Source organism: Triticum aestivum, chromosome 7A (assembly GCF_018294505.1).
Source record: "Triticum aestivum cultivar Chinese Spring chromosome 7A, IWGSC CS RefSeq v2.1, whole genome shotgun sequence".
NCBI lineage: Eukaryota > Viridiplantae > Streptophyta > Magnoliopsida > Poales > Poaceae > Triticum > Triticum aestivum.
Genome location: NC_057812.1, coordinates 674,252,707 through 674,267,736, shown reverse-complemented (window position 1 = coordinate 674,267,736; position 15,030 = coordinate 674,252,707). Strand labels below are relative to the sequence as shown.

Sequence of the window (15,030 nt, the reverse complement as noted above, 5' to 3'; positions counted from 1 at the left end):
AATGTGATTTCGCGATGAAATTTTGCGTGCACAACAAACATATATGAAAGTATGTCACAAAATAATTTCAGAATTTTTTGAACATTTTTTTTATTTTTTTATTTTACTATTCATACCAGGAGCATTGGTGTAGAAAGGTACTTCCGCTGTTGATCTGGCTAGTTTGGTATTGTAATATATTCTTATACAGATTTGTGTATTTAAACAAGAGGAAGATTAACCTAAATGAAAAAAGGAAGACTTGGGAGGTGTATTTTCGTAACCTAGGAGAGCGCATGGAAATTTCAACATGCCGGTGCTGCATATATAGAGGGGTCACTACGCCTAGCTTGGCTTGTAGTACATCCAGAGACGATACTACGATATGGCCATAGCAATGCCAGCCCCAGCTGCAGCTTGCTCGCTTCTTCTGCTTCTCCTTGTGGTGGCGGCGCCGGTGGCCGCCCGGAATCCCAAGATCGATGAGTGTGTCATCCATGATGTCCGTTGGGCCGCTTGGGCCGACCCGGAGCAGTTGACGGAGGGCCTCGGCATCCCGGAGCGCACGTTCAGCGCCTTCATCTTCGACCTCTCCGTCGGGCGGCAGGCCCTCTCGGTCGTCATGGACATCTCCAGCGAGCTCGTCTGGGTGCAGTGCTCGCCCGGGCTCAGGCCCACGCCCACCTTCCTGCCCGACCACTCCGGCTCCTTCGCCCCGGTCGCCCCCTGCCCATCATTCGTGCGCAACAACTCTGGCTCCTTTGGCCAGATCCACTACGCCGACCGGACCTGCAACCCCGGCGACCACGGCTGCGAAGCCCGCTGCGGGTACGTGGAGCACATCTACGGCGCCGGCAACACGTCCGGCTACCTCGCCACCGACAGGTTCGGTTTGGGGAACACGAAGGTCAGCGGCATGGTGTTCGGCTGCAGCTGCAGCCACAACGTCACGATGTTGAGCGACCTCGACGGAGCTTCCGGCTTTCGGATTCAGCAGGGGCCCCCTCTCCCTCGTGTCGCAGCTCCAGATCTCAAGGTTCTCCTACTTCACCACGCTCCCCGGCGACCCCGACAACAGCAAGGCCTTCGTTAGCTTGAGCTGGGCAGCAGACCACGCTGACGCTAAGGGCAGCCACACGCCGCTGCTGGCGGCCAGGCCCAACCAGAACTCGTACTTGTACTACGTCAACCTCACCGGCCTGCAGGTGGACGGGCAGCTCCTCACCGACATCCCGGCGGGGACCTTCGACGTCCGGGCGAACGGCTCCGGTGGGGTGTTCCTCAGCACCACCCTGCCCTTCACCTACCTCGACGAGCCCGCGTACAAGGTTCTGAGGCGGGAGCTCGTGAGCAGGGTCCGATCGCAGGGCCTGGCTCCGGTGAACGCTACGGCCGGCCACAGCCTCTGCTTCCTCACGCAGCATTTCTCCAAGCTGAAGGTTCCCAAGCTCGCCCTGGTGTTCGACGGCGCCGACGCGACGATGGAGCTCAGGGCGCAGAACTACTTCTGGAACTTCAGTGGCGGGCAGACGTGCCTCACCATACTGCCGTCGACCACCGGCAGGTCCATCTTAGGCAGCCAGCTGCAGACCGGCAGGACGATGACCTACGACATCCATGGCGACGGCGGCGGCCAGCTGACGTTCTCGGGAGCTCCAGCGCCGGCGCAGGTGTCGCTGGCTACGCTCTTACTCATCTGGGTGCTCCTCCTCTAGTTCCAGCTAGATCATGCCACCGGGCAATAACCTTAGCGTGAGGTTGCTCAGTGAAGTCGGATTGCTCAGAGAAGTACTAGTATATTGTTGTATTGCATTTCGAGTTTTCATTTCAATCATCCCGCTGCTACCAATCTATGTTGAATTGCAGTGCTCGATCTGGTATTGATTTAGAATTTGAGGTTATGTGCATTGTGCAATTGCTCTCCTAAGTTACTTCAATCAACTATATTTTATGGTCAAGTTTTTAATTGTTTATCTAAAACTTACTCCAAATGCACGCACCTGGTATTTTGGAATGGAAGCGAAAAAAGGGATGTAGCTCTTCGCTTTGATTTTGTTCGTTCTCCTCTTTTTTCTTTCCTTGTACTCTGAGTTGTTTTTGTCACTTCGGTATGTTTTGAAATACTTCCTCCGTTAACAAATAAGTCCGTATGTCGTCCATATTAAAGCAACTAAAACATCTAATATTTATGAACGGAGGGAGTATATTATAAGGTGGGCCGGGCTCGTCCTTCATATCCGATTTTTCTAAGGAGTACAAGTGTTTCAAATAGAAAAGGTTAATCCACGTTCATAAGTGAATTCCGTTGACAAAATTCGGGTATGTATGATTCAGCTATTGAGACGTTGATGTTCTTCCCTCTGTATGGACATCACCCTTGTTACTCATAAGTTCCGTGCCAACCAATTTGCACAAATGGCTTGAAGACCGCAAATCAACATGTACATCAAGCTCAATAGAAAATGAAGGAGTTTGCAGATTACAAACATTCTGATCGCTTGTTGTCACCCGTGATTAGATCCACCTTTGAGTTCAGCACTACATTAAAACTTCACTACTGCAGCGTATGAATGCCGAGTTCGTTGGGTATTTCAGCTCTTATCAAATGTTGGCACCTATGGAGAATCAAGCTTATCGACTACAACTATTGGAACATGCGAAGAAGCACCTGGTCTTCTATGTGTTGTAGTAGCGGTCGTCAAGCACCATGCATTAGGAACTGCCTCGGATCTCGGACGAGCACAAAACACTAAAAGCTCTGGATCAGGTGCCGGAGCGCAGCCAGCGTCGCCTCGTCCAATGGGCCCAGCCATGACTGGCCTGCCCAATGGACCGGATCAATGGCCTAGGAGAACACACGGCTACCCTGCCGAAAATCATGTGTACCGCCTATCGTGAGACTTTTTACCTAGTGCGCACACACAAAATATGATCACATGCAAAAAATTACAATTTTCTGATCACATCAAGTTAGTTTCTATTTTTGGGATGAAAATGGTAAAATGCATTTTAATCGTAAAAATTAGCATGCGAATCTAGAAAATGTTACAAATTGACATTACCTTTAATCACTCGTTTAGATCATGCAAAAAAAGTATGGAGTATGGTGGATAGATATTTAAAGATTTGAAATATGATGTTAAATTTATCGATACTAATGTAAAGTATATGTTTCAGTGTATTTTCGAAGGTACATGTACAAAGGAAATAAACTGTCCTTAGAGACCTCATTGTTTGACTTTAATAAGTATCATCCTAGGAGATCCACCCATTACAAAGTAAAGTAGAAGCGTACTTGTGTCAAACCTCGCTAGGCTTTTTCACTTATCTCCTAAGGCCATAGTATGAGCCCATGGAAAATTTGACATTTCATTGATCACATTTATGTTGATTTATGTTTTCTTTTGATGAATTTTTTTTTCAAAAATGCATTTTAAACCTCAACATTATCTCTAATATGTGTTTTAATTCAGGTAGAATAAATTTGGAGCATGTTTAATGGATATTCTTGCGAGGTGCTTCACAAGGTACTAGTTCATAGTTATGTGCAAAGTACCAAAAAGAAATTATGACATGATGATGATGATGTTAAATTGGTCAATGCTATTGATAAAAACAATAGGGCTCACACCGCTCACATGAACCCCGCAAATTATTTGTTCTCGCTTACCACCCCCATCGGACGTGTGATTTCCACTTATTTTTTGAACCCTGTGATTTCCACCAGCTGAGTTCACACCTTGATCATATATATCAGTTTTGGACAATGTGGGTTTGATGAAGTGGCATCCACATGCATTATGTCTGATATCCAGCTGGTGATACTACTAATCTCAAGCATGAACAGCTAGTCCGGCCATGTCTGATTCCATTTTCACTCTCTCTTTTTTTTCTTGGCAGTGATTTGATTTGATTTCCACTCTAGGTAGCTATCCTTGTGCTAGCTGCAGGCAAAAAAAGAAGAAGGGGAGAGAGAGAGAGAGAGAGAGAGAGAGAGAGAGAGAGAGAGAGAGAGAGGGGAGGGGGGGAGGGGGGGGGGGCTGTGGACTGTGGTGCCTTTGCAGCATTGATAAATGCAGAACACATGCTTACATGGTTGATAAATACACCTTTGATTTATTCCCTTCAAGCTTCACGCTTTAACCCAGTAGATGTATTTAAACAGGAGGAAGAGTACAGCCTAAACCTAGAAAGATGATAGTGCAGTGTGTATATATAGTGATCACTAGGGCCTGTTGATCTGGCTAGTTTGCTATTGTAATATATTCTTATACAGATTTGTGTATTTAAACAAGAGGTAGATTAACCTAAATGAAAAAAAAGACTTGGGAGGTCTATTTTGTGAAAAGGGATCACAACCTAGGAGAGCGCATGGAAATTTCAACGTGCCTGTGCTGCATATATAAGGGTCACTAGGCTTGTTGCTCAAATGCAGCTGCCCCAGCTGCAGCTTGCTCGCTTCTTCTGCTTCTCCTTCTGGTGGCGCCGGTGGCCGCCGGTGAGTGCGTCATCGATGGTGTCCGTTCGTCGGCTTGGGCCAACAGGGGTCACTTGGAGGAGGGCCTTGTCATCCCGGCGCAGACGTTCAGCGCCTTCACCTTCGACCTCTCCGTCGGCCTGCAGACCCTCTCGGTCGTCATGGACATCTCCAGCGAGCTCGTCTGGGTGCAGTGCGGGCCCGGGCTCAGGCGCACCTTCGCCCCGATCGCCCCCTGCCCATCATCCGTGCGCAACAACTCCGGCTCCTTCGGCCAGATCCACTACGCCGACCGGACTTGCCATCCCGGCGACCACGGCTGCGCAGCCCGCTGCGGGTACGTAGAGCCCATCTACGGCGCCGGCAACACGTCCGGCTACCTCGCCACCGAAGCGTTCGGTTTGGGGAACAGGGTCTTCACCGACATGGTGTTCGGCTGCAGCGACAACGTCACGCTGCGGGATGGCCTCGACGGCGTCTCCGGCTTCGTCGGATTCAGCAGGGGCCCCCTCTCCCTCGTCTCGCAGCGGCAGATCTCCAGCTTCTCCTACTTCTTCGTGCTCCCCGACGACCCCGACAACGGCAAGGCCTTCGTTAGCTTGAGCTGGGGAGACGCCGCATATCACCACGCCGACGTCAAGGGCAGCCACACGCCGCTGCTGGCGGCCAGGCCCAACCAGAACCCTTACTTGTACTACGTCAACCTCACCGGCCTGCAGGTGGACGGGCAGCTCCTCACCGACATCCCGGCGGGGACCTTCGACGTCCGGCCGAACGGCTCCGGCGGGGTGTTCCTCAGCACCAACCTGCCCTTCACCTACCTCGAGCCGGCCGCGTACACGGTTCTGAGACGGGAGCTCATGAGCAGGATCCGATCGCAGGGCCTGGCTCCGGTGAACGCTACGGCCGGCCACAGCCTGTGCTTCCTCACGCAGCACTTCTCCAAGCTGAAGAAGGTTCCCAAGCTGGCCCTGGTGTTCGACGGCGCCCACGCGACGATGGAGCTCAAGGCGCAGAACTACTTCTTGCCCGTCCCTGACGGGCAGACGACGTGCCTGAGCATACTGCCGTCGACCACCGGCGGGTCCGTCCTAGGCAGCCTGCTGCAGACCGGCAGGACGATGACCTACGACATCCATGGCGACGGCGGCGGCCAGCTGACGTTCTCGGGAGCGCCAGCGCCGGCGCAGGTGTCGCTGGCTACGCTTTTACTAGTCTGGGTGCTCCTCTTCTAGTTCCAGCTAGATCGTGCTTTGCGGGTAATAAATTACCATCAGGTTGCAGAGTGAAGTAGCCAGGTGAAATGTAATAACCGTCCTTGGGTGATGCTTAGCGTCAGGTTGCTCGGACAAGTATTTCGAGTTTCCACTTCAATCACCCTGCTGCTACCACTCTATGTTGAATTGCAATTCTCGATCTGGTAATCATTAGAATTTGAGGTTTTGTGCATTGTGCAATTGCTCTCCAAGAAATTGCTTCAATCAAACATTTTTTGTGGTCAAGTTTTAAATTGTTGATTTAAAAGTTATATGCACTTGGCATTTTGGAATGCAAGGAAAAAAGGATGTATAGCTCTTCCCTTTGTTGTTGTTTGTTCTCCCTCTTTTTCCCTTTCTTTGTACTCTGAGTTGCTTTTGTTCACTTCGATCTGTTTTGAAATGTGTTTTAGTGTGTTTGTTCACCCATTTTAGTCTGTATACTTTTTGTATTAATAAATCATCTAAAACGTTTTATACGTGTGAATGGAGGGAGTACATTATAAGGTAGACTTTGCTCTTCCTTCATATCCAATTTCTTTCAAAACGGTGCAAGTGTTTCAAACATAAAAGGTCAATCAGTGTTTCGAGTGGTACCTGCGATGCTTCATCAGCTCTTGCCCCAGTAAAGTGGAGTAAGCGGATATCGTTGACGAAATCCGGATACATATGATTCTGCTATTGGGATGATGATGTTCTTCCCTCTATATGGACATCAGCCTTGTTACTTTGGCGTCGTAGAGTCATACTCCCTGTGGCTCCAATTTGCATGAACGGCTTGAAGACCGCAAACTGATGATTGCACTTCTCCACCAACATTGCATCAAGCTCAACAGAAATGAAGGAGTTTGCAAATCGCAAATGTTTTGATCGCTCATCATCGCCAGTGATTAGGTATTCCTTCGAGTGCAACCCTACATTCAAGCTTCACTAGTGTAGCTAGCGAATGCCAAGTTCGTCAGGTATTTCAGCTCCTATCAAATGTTGACACATGTGGAGAATCAAGCGTATCGATTGCAACTATCGGGGCATGCCAAGATACACCTGGTCTTTTATGCATTGCAAATATGGTCTTCAAGCACCATTCGTCACAAAACTGCCTCAGTCTCGGACTAGCACAAAACACTGGAAGTTCCGGAGCTAGTGCCGGAGCGGCGCCATCGTCGCCGTCGTCCAATGGGCCCAACCATGACTGCCCAACCCAATGGTCGAATCAACGCCCCAGGAGAACGCACGGCTACCCCACTGAAAATGATATGTATTGCTTATCGTTTATAGCGGTATCCTTCGCGATCAGCCACTACCATGCCAAGGTGGGCCGGGCCATTAGAACCGAAACACTCGCGTTATCAGCGACAAGCCGAGAACAGATTTTTGGAAGCTTCTGTGTTGATTTTAGGAACATTCCCTTCATTTTCATCATTGTTTTTGTTCGATTTCTCTTTTGTGTTTTTATATTACCCTTTTTAATTCATCAACATTTCTTGAATTGGCAAAAAAAACATAAGTTAGTAAAAGTTTTTCAATTTTCTAAAAAAAATCAAACACACAAACATTTTTCAAAGACGCGATATTTTGTAGCGCAAATATGGCTCAATTTCACGAATTTGCAAACTTTTTTGCAAATCGGAAACCTTTTCAATTGCATGGAATTTTTTAAATATTTTTTTTGGTATTCACAAACATTTTGAAAATTCATGGATATGTTTTTCTTTTTGTGAATATTTATCTAATTAGCAATTTTATTTGAAATCAGTCAACACTTTTTCAAATTCTCGAACATTTTTACATCTGTGGCCATTTCTTGAATTCACCGATATTATTTCCAGTATATAAACATATCTGAGATTCACAAATGCTTCTTCAAATCAGTGAACATGTTTTTAAATCTGTGAACATTTATTATTACAAGAATATTTTTAAATTCTCAAATATTTTTAAAATTCAGATTTTTTGAAATAATAAACGTCTCTTGAATCCATATTTTTTTAATTCGTGAACATGTTTTCCAATTCTTTATTACATTTCAAATTCACCCACATTTTTTTAGTTCATGAGCATTTTGTGAATCAAGAATTGTTTAATATAATTTGTTATTTCAAGAATATTTTTTGAATTCACAAATTGTTTTTAATATACAGTAATATATTTTCATATTAGCATAAATTGTTATGTAAAACCAACTAAAATAAAAGTTGATAAAAACATTCTATTCTTATTATAGTTTTCACAGACACTTATCTATTATAGAGTAACCCTAGAGAAGAGTGCATTAAACTTACCATTAGAAGAAGAAATAAAAAACAAAAAAATTACTTGTTGAGAGGGGAGCATTTATTTTCCTTTCACGACAATGTTACGTCAGCGCTCCCCGACTGTCATCGGGTCGGTCCATTTCCTCATCCGCTTGTTTAAAGTTTTATCAATGCTCCACTTGTTTATATGGTTTGCTGATTTGTACGACGGCTCATTGGAAAAAGAAATTTTTTGGACAGCTACTGTCTCTAGGCCACAACTGGGGAAAAATGTGTTCCATGCATTTCACAAAAAGTTATGGGGTTCCGAATGTTAATGAATTTTCAAAATGTCTGTGACTTCTAAACACATCCGTGAACGGAAAAAATGCTATAAATTTCAAGAACAAATTCCCAAATTAAAAAAATGTTCTCAATTTTTTTTCAAAACTCAAATTAAGAAATGCTTGCAATCTTTCAGAATAGAACACCTGTTCATGGTTTCACAAAATATCCACGTATTGAAAAAATATTAACAAATAAGAAAAATGTTCACGATTTCAAAAAAGGTTTGAAAATTTAAAATGTAGTTCACGCATTAAAAAATGTTTAGAAATTGGAAAAATCATGAATTAAAATGATCACGAACTCTTAATATGTTTGTGAATTCCAAAATGTTCAAGATTTTAAAAACAATTGAGAATTTAAAAATTGTTCGCAATTCAAAAAATGTTCATGTTTTAAAAAATATTCATGAATAGATAAACATGAATTCAAAATGTGTTCATGATTTCAAAAAATGTTCACACGTTTAAAAAGTTGTTCCCAAATTTGTAAATGTTTTCAAAAATAAAAAATCATTCACAAATTCAAATAATGCTCGTGAATTCAAAAATGTTTGTGAACTTAAAAAATGTCAAGAATTAAAAAATAGTATACAAAGTGTGGGAAAATGTTCACAAAATTCATAATGTCAATGATTACAATAAATAATCATGAATTCAAAATAAGTTTGCGATATAAAAAGTTCATAAATTCAAAGAATGTGATGAATTCAAAAAAAATATTCACGAACTCGATGTTCGTTAATTCAAAATATTTGAGGTTTTAAAAAATATGTGAGAATTGAAAATTGTTGATAAATTCAAAAATATTGCAAGTTTGAAATTGTTTGTGTATTTGGAAGATATGGGGCACAATACAAAAAGGTAAAATATGAAAATAAAATAAAAACTAAGAAAACTAGAAAAATAATGACTTAGAAAGAAATGTGTTTGTTGTATGATAGGGGTGGAGCATGAGTCAGCTATATGCACAAAACGCGTTTTCACGGGGTGTCATGAAAGAGGAGGTTCGCATGAAGGAACCACCAGGATATGAAGATAAGAAAACACGTCACTATGTGTGCAAACTGGATAAGGTTTTTTACAGACTAAAGCAAGCACCTGGAGCATGATACTCCAGGTTAAGCTCAGAGTTAAATGGTGTGTTTGGTTCAAGTCCTGGATCTCATGCCTGCGAAAAATCAATGCCTCGTGTTGGCCTGGGAAAAAGAAGAAATTTTCCTAGCCAGGCATGTGTGTGGATGTGCTATTTGGTTGGAAGCCTGGACTGGGAGAAATGTTTAAACATTAAAAATTACAGATTGCCAGTGTGATGTGACAGAGCGTACAACATGCATGTATCAAGTACAGGCTAAACAAGATGCCTGGAACCCAGGCGTCCGGTTCCATCCGCCTGGACCAGGCTAAACAAGTTTCCTGAGAACTAGCCACACTAATCAAGAGCAGGTGACCACCAGGCCAGGCATGTGTCTGAGATTCCAGGTTGCAAACCAAACACCACCCAGGCACATCTCAGGCAGCTTCCAGGGCAGGCCAACGTGTCCCAAGACTTAAACCAAACACACCCAAAATGTCTTGGCTTTGTTGAACTCAAAGCTAACAACTCTTTATTTGTCTATAACAAGGCAAACACTATAATATTTGTGTTGATATATGTTGATGACACAATTATTAGAAGCTTCTCACAATGTGCTATTAATGCTCTACTTCATGATTTGAGCTCACCGTTTGCCTTGGAGGATTAATGGCATAATGTTGAAGCAAGAAAAATATGCCGTTGAAATTCTGACTCGTACGAGAATGAAGGACCGCAAGCCTTCACCCACAACTTTGTCTTTCTCAAAAAAGCTTTCAACATATGAAGGAGAGCCCCTCAAAGAATAAGAGAGCACGAAATACATGAGTGTTGTAGGTTTGTTGATATCTGCATGCACCTACCACTGCACAGTGACAACTGTCAAAAGAACTGTACGATATGTGAAGCACACTATGAGTACTAGGCTTCAAATGGCGATCCAACTCTACACTTGTTAGTGCTTTCTTTGATGCTGATTGTGTTTGCTGGGATGATGATAAGAAAATCAACAGGAGGTTTTGCAGTACTTTTTGGCATGACCTTATTTCTTGGAGTGGTAGAAAGCAGGCCACGGTGTGAAAGTCAAGCACAGAGGTTGAATACAAATCTTAGACAAATGTCACTGCTGAAATCAATTGGGTGGAATCCTTGCTTGCAGAACTGGGAATCAAGGAACTTTGTGAGCACTTCTTATGGTGTGATAATTTAGGAGAAACTTATTTATCTGTTAATCCTATTTTCCATGCCAGGAAAAAACATATTGAGTTTGATTTTTCACTTTGTGTGCGGAAGAGTTGCATAAAAGAAGTTGGAGATACGATTCATTTCATCGAAGGATCAAATAGCAGACGGGTTCATTAAAGCTCTTCCAAGAAGGTCATTTGAAGAATTGAATAGAAATTTAAATTTAGGGTAGCTAAGATTAAGGGAAGATGTTAGACGGTACGTTTTGTACTCATTGTAATCTCAACTACCGTTATCTCTATCCCCTCTCTCATAGCTATCATGTTCTCTGTATATCAACCGAATCTATGTGATCGTTTAATCTTGTAAGCACGCTAATGGCTGTTCCTGCCTCAGTCAATATAACAGAACGTGACTCCTCCTAGAAGGAGTAGGAACACTTCCTCCGATAGGTTAATCCATGGTCGAATTAATTACGCTGATTTTTAGTACCTTCCTAAGGTCTTACAGACTTCTGGATGCTTGGGATTTACTATATACAAATCCAAAGTTGAACATCTCAATTGAATTGAATGAGAGAGCTCCAAAAATAGGGAGCATAGAGTATTTACTAGAAGGTTTGGGTGCGCTTCGTTGCACCATATTGATGTTCTTAGGATTCCATAAAGAGAAAAAGAAATTGGTTTAACGCGTGGGAAAGATGATAGTGTGATTTCTTCCCTTTTAATGTGGTGTTTTAGTGGGCTTTCTCAGCGGTGTAATTCCGTGTTTTCTGCTAATCAACCAATACTTATGTGGGGGAATTTTTTGCATTGATGCCGCATGTACTTATATCGTTTCTATATAATGTCCGATCTTGGCGCTTCTCTTTTTAGACGATGAGAGGATGGACGGGACCAATGTGTTTTTACAGGCTGGTTGCTGCCAATAAATTTGAGAAATCATTGATCCAACTAAAATTGTGAATGAAATCCAAAATTAAAATATCCGAACTAAATGAGAAAGCTCGTTGAGAAATAGTTAACCCGGTCAAAATCGTGAACCAAATTCAAAATAGAACACTAATCAAACAAGAGGGCCTAAAATTAGGAAGCATGATGAATTAGATATGTGATCAAAGTATATACGATTGTTGAGCACCTTATTAGACGAGCATTTGGACGAGATGTGTGTATCGCTATTCACCACCGTATGTGAACTTTGATGCATGCATGGCTCATCGTAGCGGAACCGTACGTAGGTGTACGGCTGCAGCAAGTGATCACACACACTCATGATTGCGAACCGTGAGCATACTAGTAGAGTAATTGACGACGAGCAGGATGTTGACACGAAACTCGTGCGGCGACTTCAGAGGCGATCACGAAGATAAGCACGACATCGGCAACGACCTCCATGCCGGCGATGATCGTCACATCGACGACGAACTCCGTGCGGGAGACCAATCTCGTGCCGGAGACAACCGGCGCAAGGGGCGCGGCGATCACCACATCGACGACGAATTCCGGGAGGGCGGAGACGGACACCGCTCGGGCGACGACCACATCACGGACGACTGCCTCGATGACGACCACATCAACGACGACCGCATCAACGACGACCGCATCGACGAAGACTACCGCACCGACGAAGATGATCGCACCGACGATGACCGCACTGATGAAGACGACCGCACCGACGACGACAACAAAAGGGAGACCGGATCTCGGGAGAAACGTGGCAGCGAAATTCTCACGCGCAACGACGAGCCGAGGGGAGATGGCGTGATCGAAGACGAAGCTTGGCAGGTTCTGTACATACCTAATTTATTTCATGCGGGGATTTTGCAATACAGAAGAGGAATCCTTCTCATTCCAGGTACGATTCAACGAATTTTGTTGATTAATGAGGAGGGGAGGATTATTGATAGTCGAGGCTTGAGAGATCGGGAGAAAATTTCATGGAGTTCGGTGGTGTGGTTGCCCTGCCACGTGGCTCGGATCAGCAAGGAGGCTGGATTGGAGGCTGAGAGCGGCAGGGGGGGGATTTCGAGGGAGGCAGACGCCATGAATGCGGGGGGAAGGTGGGAAATAAATCCCCCACTCCCGGAGGCGAGACGACCCACCCGAAGCAAAAAATCCCCACTCCCCCCAACTCATCGTATTCCGATCCAGAGCGCGGAGAGGGCGACATTGGCGACCATGGCCGATTGGCGGATGAAGATGGAGCGGGCGATGGTGGAGCTCGCGAGCGGAGACGAAGCAAAAAGCTGGAGAGGGAAAGAGAGGTGGTGTCCTGGTTCGCCACCAGGAAGGAGATGCGGAGGGCGGCCAAGAAAGTATTCAAGAATTTGACGGTGGAGGAGGACGAGCGGCTCACCCCGAATGGGATGACCACTCTGACTGGTGTGCCGGTGAGTTCGCTGGCAGCTGTGGTGTGGGCTACGGAGGAGACAGAGGGAGGAAATCAAGAGCAGAGGAGGAAGTGGTGGGCGTTCAGATCTCGACGCCGCTTCCCCGCTGGCCCGGAGGAATTTGTGGTGGGAGCTGTGATGGCCATACCCACTCCAGGGACTCACTGGGTGCCCATCCAGATCGAGGACAGCGGGACATAAACAGAGGAGGAGCTGCCAGATCTAGGAGAGGGGACGAGCCAGATGGTGGAAGAGAAAGGAGAGGGGAAGAAGACGAAGGAGAAGAACTTGGCCCCACGCAGATCTCCACGCTTCATGCGTTGCTCGCCACGTCTTCAGGAGGCGGCCAAGTTCGCGGCGGAGGGCTAGGCTCATATCGTTTCTATATAATGTCCGATCTTGGTGCTTCTAATGTGTTTTTACAGGCTGGTTGCTGCCAATTAATTTGAGAAATCATTGACCCAACTAAAATTGTGAATGAAATCCAAAATTAAAATATCCAAACTAAATGAGAAAGCTCGTTGAGAAATAGTTAACCCAGTCAAAATCGTGAACCAAATTCAAAATAGAACACTAATCAAACGAGAAGGACTAAAATTAGGAAGCATAATGAATTAGATATGTGATCAAAGTATATACGATTGTTGAGCACCTTATTAGACGAGCATTTGGACGAGATGTGTGTATCGCTATTCACCACCGTATGTGAACTTTGATGCATGCATGGCTCATCGTAGCGGAACCGTACGTAGGTGTACGGCTGCAGCAAGTGATCACACACACTCATGATTGCGAAACGTGAGCATACTAGTAGAGTAATTGACGACGAGCAGGATGTTGACACGAAACTCGCGCGGCGACTTCAGAGGCGATCGCGAAGATAAGCACGACATCGGCGACGACCTCCATGCCGGCGATGATCGTCACATCGACGACGAACTCCGTGCGGGAGACCAATCTCGTGCCAGAGACAACCGGCGCAAGGGGCGCGGCGATCACCACATCGTTGGCGAATTCCGGGAGGGCGGAGACGGACACCGCTTCGGCAATGACCACATCATAGACGACTTCCTCGATGAAGACCACATCAACGACGACCGCATCAACGACGACCGAATCGACGAAGACTACCGCACCGACGAAGATGATCGCACCGACGACGACCGCACTGATGAAGACGACCGCACCGACAACGACAACAAAAGGGAGACCGGATCTCGGGAGAAACGCGGCAGCAAAATCTCATGCGCAACGACGAGCCGAGGGGAGATGGCGTGATCGAAGACGAAGCTTGCCGGGTTCTGTACATACCTAATTTATTTCATGCGGGGATTTTGCAATACAGAAGAGGAATCCTTCTCATTCAAGGTACGATTCAACGAATTTGGTTGATTAATGAGGAGGGGAGGATTATTGATAGTCGAGGCTTGAGAGATCGGGAGAAAATTTCATGGAGTTCGGTGGTGTGGTTGCCCTGCCACGTGGCTCGGATCAGCAAGGAGGCTGGATTGGAGGCTGAGAGCGGCGGGGGGGGGGGGATTTCGAGGGAGGCAGACGCCATGAATGCGGGGGGAAGGTGGGAAATAAATCCCCCACTCCCGGAGGCGAGACGACCCACCCGAAGCAAAAAATCCCCACTCCCCCCAACTCATCGTATTCCGATCCAGAGCGCGGAGAGGGCGACATTGGCGACCATGGCCGATTGGCGGATGAAGATGGAGCGGGCGATGGTGGAGCTCGTGAGCGGAGACAAAGCAAAAAGCTGGAGAGGGCAAGAGAGGTGGTGTCCTGGTTCGCCACCAGGAAGGAGATGCGGAGGGCGGCCAAGAAAGTATTCAAGATTTTGACGGTGGAGGAGGACGAGCGGCTCACCCCGAATGGGATGACCACTCCGACTGGTGTGCCAGTGAGTTCGTTGGCAGCGCTGGTGTGGGCTATGGAGGAGATAGAGGGAGGAAATCAAGAGCAGAGGAGGAAGTGGTGGGCGTTCAGATCTCGACGCCGCTTCCCCGCTGGCCCGGAGGAATTCGTGGTGGGAGCTGTGATGGCCATACCCACTCCAGGGACTCACTGGGTGCCCATCCAGAT

At 46.0% G+C, this 15,030-nt stretch overlaps 1 protein-coding gene and 1 pseudogene across 1 annotated transcript; both read left to right on the top strand.

The window, feature by feature from the left end:
* Positions 1-358: 358 nt before the first annotated feature.
* Positions 359-1,755, top strand: LOC123154931 (aspartic proteinase nepenthesin-1-like; annotated as a pseudogene).
* A 794-nt stretch (positions 1,756-2,549) lies between these two features.
* Positions 2,550-5,691, top strand: LOC123153704 (aspartic proteinase nepenthesin-1-like). The gene is made up of 2 exons (XM_044572693.1): positions 2,550-2,556; positions 4,415-5,691. The coding sequence occupies exons 1-2, from the start codon at positions 2,550-2,552 to the stop codon at positions 5,689-5,691; spliced, it is 1,284 nt and encodes a 427-aa protein (XP_044428628.1).
* The last annotated feature ends 9,339 nt before the right edge of the window (positions 5,692-15,030 follow it).